The following is a 10806-nucleotide window of genomic DNA, read 5'->3' on the forward strand; positions in this document are numbered from 1 at the left end:
AATACAATATCACGTTTGCCACTTGCATTACTCATACGCCATGACGTGCATCTGCTAACACACCGGCTCATTAGCTCAGAGCACTTGACACGTTTAGATGGCAAAAAAAAGAGTTAATTTTAGTACAAGAAAGCTATAATTTATCAAAATTAGCCGACGTAAAATGATAAATTGATGTTTTCAAGCATAATTTGGATTAAAATTCATGAAGTTTCTTTCTTTTATTCTAAGTAAATTAAAAGTCCTTAAAGAAGCATACATATAACTGAAGTTGCTGATTTGATATTGCTTTGTAAAAATATTTAAAATTTGGTTGTTGGTAGGCGGATAACATTAAATAAAATAATTTTCCAAATTAGTTTTAGGCGCTCATGCATGGCCAGAGCTGGTTTGAGCAAAGATTCTAGTTTTCCGCTCAAACACAATTTCTTTTTCTAATTCCAAAATTAGCTACAACAAATGTTTGCCTACTTTGACCAGAGGCACAAAAAGTGGAGAAGTTTGTGTCACGAGAAGTTACCAGTCAACTGGCTCACAAGTTCTCTGCAGTCCCATCTACTCATTAGTATAATGGGCAATATTTTTGGTGACCCACCATTCTATTCCAATGAATTTTGACCACCTACAGCCGCTCGAAGCATCACAGCTAATAGCGAAATACTTATTCACCTAATTTGTGACGGTGGCTTCGATGGTCATAGGTGGGTTGCGGATCAAGTAATCCCTGGTCTGAGCCTTCTCTAGCCAAATGGTCAGATGTCTCAGTAGAAGAATTTCGTTATATTTTCCAAGGCTTAACTTAGACGAGACTTGAAATGAAGAACTTGCTTGGAAGTAGGAGTTGGAAGGCTTGGCAATGCCTTGAGTACAGCTTGGCTGTCCCAACAGACGTGCAAGTTCCTACTTCTCCACCTATTTTCCCTATTTTCGGATTGCAATTATGTAACTCGGCTTGAAATACCGAGGCATGCTGCTCAAGAGAAAAGGGAACCTCATTCCCATTACATTCGATATAGACTCTAGATCTTGAGTCAGTGTCAGTTTTAGAGCTGTTAGTAAAAATTCAGCAATGTGTAAGTCCGGGCTCGGTGCTAAGCTTCGGTGCATTGAAAAGACTTTCAAGCCTAAATCTCTGCCGCCAGCAATTTCCGCCTCACTCCACACTATGTTGTACATATACAATACAATACATATACAATCTTTTTTTAAGCGGCAGTACGCTTGGCAGTGCATCTAGAGCAGGTGCAGGTGTTGTGGGGAAGGCTTTCGTACAGCACACTGCGATTGCTCTTTGAAGTTTGACAAGCAGATTGCCCACGCTACTGATTGATAGATTGCTCCACCATACCACAGATGTCTAGCTGATTATGGGCCTTATAAATAATAGAGGAGTAAATTCACAGTATTCCTTCAGGTGACAGACCTCACGCTTTATCAAAGACTCGTTTACGTTGTCAGCGCCAAATAAGAGGAAGAAATTAAAATTGTCAAAAAACACCGCTAAGAAGGTAGTATTTTGTTTAACGTCAGATTTCCATAAAGGTTTACCATCTAGGTTTACCCAAAAATACTTTTCTATGGAAGAAATCTGAATAGTGACTGTTCAAGGGGCAGGAGGGATAAGTTCGCCCAACCATCACTTGCTAGTGAAGAACACAATACTAATTTTTCGTTTGACTGGCGGAAAGTCTATTCCATTTCTGGCAATCACCTAACAGAGATGGGCCCGTAGGCATTAGGGTAGAGAGTTAGCTGATTGAACTCCGTACGTCACACATTAACTACTTTCTGCCCGAATCTAATAACTCTTTGCGCGAGCATTTGACAAACACAATTTATCAGCACATAATCACAACAACACACGACGCCAAGCGGCACCGAACGAGGCAAGGCAGAGCGAAGCGAAGCTGCCAGTTTTCACACGCGTGCCCAATTTTTGTATATTGCTCTAAATAGGTTGTTTTTATCAGTGGCCATCGCCGTAGCCAAATGGTCAGAAATGTGTACTACCACTTTTGGCAAGACCCAGATTTGATTCCGGGTCCGACTAATAAAAAACTTGTTTCCAATGGCGATCGCTCATCGGCAGGTAATGGAAAATCCCCCAATTCAGTTATTTCTGCCACGAAAAAGCTTCTCACAGAAAACCATTTGGCATCCGTAAAATTGTTGGTCCCACGCCTTTGTGTGAAAACATCAAGGCGTGCACCATTAATCGGAGCAGTAGTTTGCCAAAATCCATGGGAAAATATGTAAGCGACTAGTTCAGGATCATTTAGGGACCTGTTCATGTCTTTTTCGGGATAAATTGGGAAACGTTTCGGGACCTGTTCAGGACTATTTTGGGACTTGTTCGGAACATTTTGGGACTAGTAAGGGACCATTTCGAGAATGTTTCCAGACTTGTTTGAGATCCTTTCGGGATAACTTCACGACCTTATCAGAACCACTTCAGGACAATTTTGGGATTAGTTGAACTATTCCCGAAGTGGCTATGAAAAAGTCGTGTACGAAAATGTTTCCGGACCTACTCAGGACCATTTTGGGACTTGCTCGGAATCATTTTGGGCCTATTAAGGGACCATTTTGGGACCGTTTCAAGACTTATTCGAGATCCTATCGCGGCAAGTTTGTGACTTTTTTTCAGAACCACTACAGGACTACATCAGAACAATTTTTGAGATTATTTCAGAATCATTTCGGATTAGCTCGAAACTGAAATAGTGTTGAACTATACTATGTATGTAACTGAATCGCCTGATGCTTTTCCAAGCCATACACAAATGTAAACAAATCCAATTTCATGAGCACCTGGTAATCACGCCTTTTTTTTGCTGACTGTCGGTATTAAAGTTCTATATGATTGATCACTGCTGCATCCATACTTCTAAGATAAAATTTATATCTGTCAGCAGACTTTCATGCTCGTCTTTGTAGTAGTGGCCAACACTGGTTTTGAAACCATTTGCTTGTTGCCTTATTTTTGGTTAGAATTTTGGGGCTACTGTCGTGCCTGACAACATCTCAAGGTATCTTCGTTATTCTTCTCCTTACAAGGACACCTCTAGTGGCAATTTCCGCTTTCTTCTTCGCTCAAGTAAATGGGGTTTTGAGTTTTTAATGAGTCCCAAGCCCAACGCACCACACGTTGCTAAGGGAGAGTGTGCCGCTTATTCTAAGACGGGGACACCTACTCTGGGTCGCACCTAAATGCTCAGTATTGAATAGACGCTGCTGACTTAACTGAGTCTTTAAACCAAGCCTATTAGGTCCCAATTATTCAGTTCATTTCCTTAAAATGCTCTTCCCTGCCAATTTCGACTTTAAAAAATATTTGATACAAATTATATTAAATTTCTTAAATGAAAAAGTTATGCATTCCACTTTCACTCATCGTAGGTTCAATAAAAAGCTGAACTCGCACTTTTCACAACTGCTTAGCTAATGTAGCGCCCAACAAAAACTTGTGCTGCTCAAAGGTGGGAGTAGCAGCAGTAAATACCAGTAACTGACAGTGTGGCATGCTGAATTTCCCTGTCAAACTCAGAGCGTAAAATTATCATTATACAACTTGCAATGCATCGTTGCACATCGACGACGATGAGACTGACTGTCGCTGCGTTACCAGCAAAATTAGTTGTACGTCGAATGCAGGCAAGGGTAACACACTCGCGTGCGCGAATATTAAATCCACACATACGGGCAATACATACATACACGGAGCGCACACAAACAAAAGCGCTGAAGCTGCTTGCGCGCTGTTGCAACTTAATGATGCTGGTAATGTAGTGGCGGCAGCAGAATTATTGTGAATAAAATTCCAACTTTGCAAAGTAGTAAGCGAGCAAGTGAGTCAACGAGCCGAGCAAATGAGATGAGATGAAGCAGTGTGAGTGTGCGCATGCAAGCGTATGACTGCAGCGCGTTGTTGTTGCCGTTGCTATTGCTGCTGCTGTTCATAGGATGCGGTGCTGATGTGTATTTTGGTGGCACGGTGGCGCGGTGGCGCGGTGGCGATGGTTGCGGCAAACGTTGATTTAGTTGTAGAATTTTGTGGATGCTACAACTTGCAAATAGCAGCGACTGGCGTATAACTGCATACATACATATATGTATGCGCTTGTGCGTATGTGCACCGCCATTGATTGGTGGAGGCGTTGCGCGTGACTGATGCTCGTTTGCCGCACGCTTTGTAGTTAGATGACAGCTATTTAAAGCATGCTTGTGTCCTTGCGTTCGCCTGCATACATATGTGTATATGTTTGTAGGTATATATGTTCATCAGTTCTTCTGCTGCGTAACGGTGCGGTTAATGATTGCTGCTTGTGTTGGCGTAAATATTTGCAATGCTGTTTGTTCATCGTGCTAAACGTAAGCACAACATCAACATCAGCATCATCGGTTCACAAAAGATGGAAATATTAAAAAAAAATATATATATATATAGCGTCAACTATAAGTAGGCAAAAAACATTTATCGAGCAAATTTTGCAAATTGCAAGCTGCGCATACCTAACGCGCGCAATGCACAAACTTCATTTAATTTGTGTTGCAAGCACTTTTGGCTATTTGTGGTTTGGAAGTCATTTGTAGTGCTGTTTGTTTAAAAATGTTGGCTTATTTTTGCTATTCTGCTCTTTGACGTGGTGAGAGCGCGCTTTTGAAAATAATTTTCGTTTGTGTATGACGGTGCGTATGAGTAACTTTTCGTGCGCAGGTTTCAAAATATATCAGTCGGTAAAATATTTCATCTCGTTAATAATATGGAAGTAAAATTATTGAAAAATTGCGCTTATAGTTGCAGTGTTGCCACTTATGGGCTTTTCCTACCAAAACTGGTCAGTTTTTTTTTTCCATTTGGTAGGTTGGTAGGCTAAATTGGATTTTGGTAGGTTACCTAACCATGAGTAATAGTTGTTTGCGAAAAATAGAAAATATGTATCTCCAAACAATTTAGCAACCTTGTTTACACAAATATTTCCCCGGCGCGTTCGTGTAACGGCGATCGTAAAACATGTAAATATATGTACGTGGGGGTCAATTCCCGTTCTGCGTTATCGTAAAGTGAAGTGAGTAGTCAAAAATTCACACCGAAATAAGTACGGTGTGAAAGTGTTATTTTTTATCACTTCACAATAATGCAGAACGAGAATTGACCCTCTCATTCGTAAGGACAAACGTATATCCTTACTATTGCCAATATACAAGATGACAACCATATACATATGTATACTTTATGGCGTACTTGGACCAAGATTCAAGAAAAGTCTGCTAATGGGCTGATGCCCAGCCATATTCCAGGTGGTCGTCTTTGAAATCGATGTCTGTGTTCGCGAATGTCTTCGTAGAATGACAAATAGGGCCAGAATAAATATTGTGTCGGATATTCAGGCAGATTGCTGCCCACTGGCGAAAGGCAAAGATAATTAGACAGTCAAAGAGATTCATTGCTCCTCCCACGAGGAACTCCAAAAGACTCCTTAAGCTTAGATTTTGGGAAGGGGGGAGGATGAAAAAAAATCTGCGATAACTTTAAGGTGAGAACCACAATAGCTAGAGGCGTCGCGCGTGTGTATTCTTGTGTGTATATTTTTTGTCTCAGTGAGAAGGACAATAGGTTTCATAAGGCTTTGCTCGTAGACTGTGCTCTTATAAGGGTTTTATAAAGCTCTCAATTAAGGGCTCTATTCTAAAAGGCCTTTTTCACGCTCTACATACATATATACATTTACATATTTTTAAAAGCCTCTTCTTTTATACGGTTTTCCCTTCCATTTCGTGATTAGTGCAAATCCTCTACAATACAAATTTAAACTTTTAGACCTCTACGAAATTTCTTCAAGCAAAGTTATAGATGCCCTTCTATAAATTTTAGGTTTCAAAGAAATTGCGTATTCTCTTTTCGAAGTAGGGTTTGTCTTCACGGTGGAGAGAATACATTATATCATTCTTGATTTGTCTTAATAAATATCATGAATGCTCTTCAGTCATACCTTCCGACTCTTTATGGACGGGAGAGAAAAGGGAGTGGAATTCTACAACAGAAATTTCAGACCGAGAAAATTGTGTTTATTACTCTCTATTTACTATTACTTTAAACTCTCTTGTATTTCTGGTAGACCAATGTGTAGATTTTTCGTTCGAAACCGGAGACCGACCCAACGTGCGAAAATACACTAGGCTTTTCAGACGGTCTTAAATAGGCTTTTCGGAGCTCAATATTTACATGCACAATCCAATAACCGATAATCTCAAATATTTATAAAAATAAATTTGCCATTAGTCTGAAATAAAAAAAATTACAAATCAGAAGAATAAAATGGAATTGTGTTATTAAATCGAAAGTAAAAAAATAGTACTTTGTTGGCGAAGGGGGGGATCTATCCACCCAATACCCTCCCCTGGCTACGCCACTGCTGCAAGGTATCATTTAAATCAAATGGGGCTTTTTATAGAGACGGACTTTATGTTTTGAGCGCTGGTGGAGGCAACCCCAGAATTTATAAAAACGAGAACTTGCAGAGCGGTTTAAACAAGGAGAATATGCCATTCGATTTCGTTAAGGCAGTTATGAAAACTGAGTGGTGTAAGGGGTAAGAACCGAAAGAAAGTCAGTCTAATACTGGGCATTCACGACGGCGGCGAATCAATGCCCAAAAATCCTCCGAGGAAACTGCGAAAGCCTGCTCTATTTCTGAGAACACACAGCCGTAATTGCCAAAGAGTATAGAGCCGCAACAAAGTCCTCAAATTGTTCGCCGTCAGCACTTGGGGCAAAGAAAAAGTCCGTGTGGTCGCCGTTGGCAAGTAGAACGCATAGAACACAGTGGACGAAACCACGGGATGCCTTCTGATACCGTCATCAGATCATCACCTACATAGTGAGGCCCAAATGCTGTCAGTAAGGGAGCACAACATCATGCGCCGCAAGCAGTACCTGGTAGAGTGCTACAGACGTGAGCATGCGAAAAGACTGTTGCTCTAGGTGGAACTTGCATCCTCATCGTAAGAGTACCACGACACCAACCACTTCTCTACAGGATGTCTGGCCCCAGCCCATCGAAACAGCAATTTTCCTGGGCTTACCGTTGGTTGAGCTTGACGCCAACGTTTGAGGGACTATCACAACAATAATAACAACAAGAAAATGACAGAATAAATGGTTCTAAAGTTCGAAAGTGTGACTGAGCAAAAAGTGTTGCATGGAAAGCTAGCCGAAGTAAAAAAAAACTGAGATATTTACTGCGAAGTATAAAGTTTGGTTTTATGAGTGAATACATATTTTTTTAGTGACAATTAATGAGCTGAACAAAACTCGTGGTGAAATCAGGGCACACATTTTCCGGTGCAGATCAAAATTATTTTGTTATTTAGGTAGGTTTGACCTTCTTTAGGCAATTCGGAAGAATTACTTGGGTATTTTGAGTTAAGTTTTGGCATCTAAATACTATATAACGGCCCCTTTGGGTGTAATCAGCGTATGCGTAATTTTTTTCGAAATTGACTTTTTGATGCAAATAAGTATATTCTCCTAAATACTCCCTACAATGCATCCCTGATACAATGTTGCAGCTGAAATCCCTATTGTTACGCTAAAAATTTTGTGTACATTTTATTGTATGTAACAATGATTTTTTCTTGTGGGCGATATTGTCGTATGTATCGTTTGGTACAAGTAATTTTTAAGCAAAAATAAAACAAAACCGAATTTAATTCTCATACACCAAACCAAATTAGTATGGGACCACCACCCATGAGGGAATAACACCTTTCCTTTAAATAAAGAAATTGAAATCGGTTAACGTGGTCCAAAGTTATGCGGTAATATACATAAAAAAATATAAAAAATATTCCGACGAATTGATAACCTTCTCCTTTTTGTGAAGTCGGTTAAAAAACCATATAAAACAGAAAAAAGTCTAAAACTTTTGAAACAAGGAAATTTGGTTTCTGCCACATACGGTAATTTCGCGCAAAGTAGTCGATGTGATCATCTAACGTTGCTTACCTAGCAGCTATGAACATTCAGCTTGGTAGATTAAAAGAAACCTTATGGTAGCTCTTGAATCGCCTGCTGAAACAATTGCTTTGTTAACGAATTTGGAGGAATTGGTTGGATAATATTTGAGACTATTTCCCTTTCGAACCCAAAACGCATTTAGGTTGGTTGGTTTTTAAATTTTTAAAATAGACACGTACATTCCTTTCAGCGCTTTTGAAAATAGTTTCGAACCAGAACTACGTAAAAAAAAATATACTAAAATATGTACGTCTATGCCTTCCAGTGCTCTGCACTCAGCTTAAGCATAGAGTCTTGAATTTAAATCATTCCTTATTGGTTGACTAAGCTAAAATACATTTAAAGGCTGAGTGTAAACAAACCTACATACAGACATATCCTTTCTTCATTTTCCAGTGATCCCTATGCCGCTTATGATACCGATGGTCCATTGGATGATTACGAGTATCCTGGTGCGCCAACAGCACTACAAAAGCAACAATATCAACAACAGTTGCAGCAACGGCAGCTACTCCAGCAACAGAAACAGCAACAACAAGAAAAACAACCGCAAAGCCGCCCACAACAGACCACAACACAACAGCAACAGCAGGCGGTCCAAGGGGCCGACACGCAGAACCGCCCATCACTCGACACCTCCACCGCCCCTACGGAGAATACACTACTCTCTACGCTGAAAAGCCTCAAAATCATGTGGGACATTTACCAAGCATTCGCTGCCGCCTGGAATGTGCTCGCGACACATCGACAAAAACAAGAGCAACAACAGCAAGAGGCAGCGAAACGTCGTCAACAGCAAATCGCCGCACAGCAAATGCGTATCAATTCGAAAAAACCGCCCAAATTCGAAGCGAAGGACAAATTTGCACAAAGGAATAGCAGCAGCAACAGCAACAGCAACAAAAACGCTGATAATGGTGGTGGCGCTTTAGTGAAGGGTGCTGGTGCTGCCACAACGGCCGCAAAGCTAGTAAGGCCCAATAACAAAGCGACTAAGAATCCTAAAACGACCACAACAACAAAAAGCACTACGACAACCGAATTGGCGGTAGTGATGAGCAGTGAAGTGGAAGAGCCGGTTGCCAGCAGCAGCAGCAGCAGCAGCAGCAGCAGCAGCAGTGGCGGTGCGGGCAAAAAAAAAGTGGGCACAAAAGGTGATGCGGTGGCGCGACAAAATGCTCAGGGTAAGCGTGAGAAACGTCAAATGTCTGAGGCAAGTGATGCGACGAAATCGACAGATGTGGGCGAAGGTCGATACATCAAAGGCGATCCGTTGAAGGGTTACTATGATTTTGTCATCACCGAGGGTTCCTATAAATTCTGGGCTGTCTTTCAGGTGAGTGCGTTTTTGGAAAGTGTGGCGTTTTATGTATTTAATGTTAATGAAAGTTATTAAGCGTACATTCGCATACTTATTTACCTAGCGGGTGTATTTTATACACACATTTTCGACTAACTATCTATATATTAATACGCTAACATAAATTTTGTCCGCCTTCGTTTGGCGATTGAACCGCACCGTTTTCAAAACCATGAACACCATTGGAAAGGTATTTTTCTGTAGATGAGGATTATCGTGTAAAGTTGTTGTTGCAACCTGTTCAATTTGTATAGTTTTCGTATTTTGTGCTACTCATTATTTGAAATGCAACTCTGTAACAACGATAAATGTGAAGATGAAGAAATAAATGATAACGATCAAAACAAAAACGATTTCAGACAAAAACAGAAATTAAAGCAATGAAAAATATATTAGAATTAGGGTAACTGCAGGGGTAGAAAATTTATTGAATTTTTCGATAGGAATTGAAATAAATTCAGTCATAAAAATTTCTTTGTCGAAAACTAACAAACTACCGAAATTTATCGAATCACCGAAGTTTATAGTTATCGAAATTTATCGAGTTATGCATGTTTATTGAGTTATCGCAACATATCGAATTATTGAAATTGATTAATTTTTACTGAGTTGCCGAAATTTGTCGAAACAGAAAATTAGTTCTTGAAATTTACGGATAGTCATCTAGCTATAAAAATTTGTGCGATTATTGAAATTTGTCAAGTTAATGAAATTTATTAAGTTATGGATATTTATTGCATCATCATTAAATATAGAGTTAACGAAATTAATCGAGTTATCATGAAGCACACAGTTCTTTAAACTTCTCGAGTTATCAATATTTATTGATTAACTGAAATTCGTCGAACGATCGAATCGAAGTTTTTAAAATTTTCAAAATATATCGAGTCATCGAAATTTCAAGGTTTTATAAGTTTATAGAGTTATGACTGCTTATCGAACTTTATTGTGTTACCAGAGTGAAACAAGTTATCGAGACTTGTAGATAGCTTTCGAAAATATGAACCCATTAAAATAAACGGAGTTATCGAAATTTATAGACGTATCCAAAGTTTATTGAGTTATCGATTTATATGGAGATATATACATTTTTGAGTTATCGAAATATGTCGATCGCCCGAAACCCACAGTTATCGACATTTATAAAAATTAGTTGAGTTATCGAGTTTTGTTGAGTTATCCGATTTTAGTTAGCGAAATTTATAACTAGTAATTTTTAGCAAAAAAAAAAACCGACTTCAACTCCCATATAAAAAAAATATATATATATATATATATATCTCATGATCCGCTGATCGCATCTTAACCAGATTAGTATGGGACCACCTCTGAGACACTACCTTTCCGATGCAAAAAGAATTATTGAAATCGGTTGACGCGGTCCAAAGTTATGCGGTACATACATAAAAAAAAAAAAAAAAAAAAA

General features: G+C 39.3%; 1 protein-coding gene across 1 annotated transcript in view; it reads left to right on the forward strand.

Moving 5' to 3' along the window:
• LOC118736381 (GATA zinc finger domain-containing protein 10) overlaps nt 1–10806 on the forward strand; it is a 64898-nt gene that overhangs the window by 34058 nt on the left and 20034 nt on the right. Inside the window, exon 2 of the mRNA XM_036466476.1 lies at nt 8417–9356. Coding sequence (XP_036322369.1) covers nt 8417–9356 — 940 coding nt within the window. The remainder of the gene's footprint in view (nt 1–8416; nt 9357–10806) is intronic.

Source organism: Rhagoletis pomonella, unplaced genomic scaffold (genome assembly GCF_013731165.1).
Source record: "Rhagoletis pomonella isolate Grant_MI unplaced genomic scaffold, Rhpom_1.0 Rhpom_scaffold_00003, whole genome shotgun sequence".
NCBI lineage: Eukaryota > Metazoa > Arthropoda > Insecta > Diptera > Tephritidae > Rhagoletis > Rhagoletis pomonella.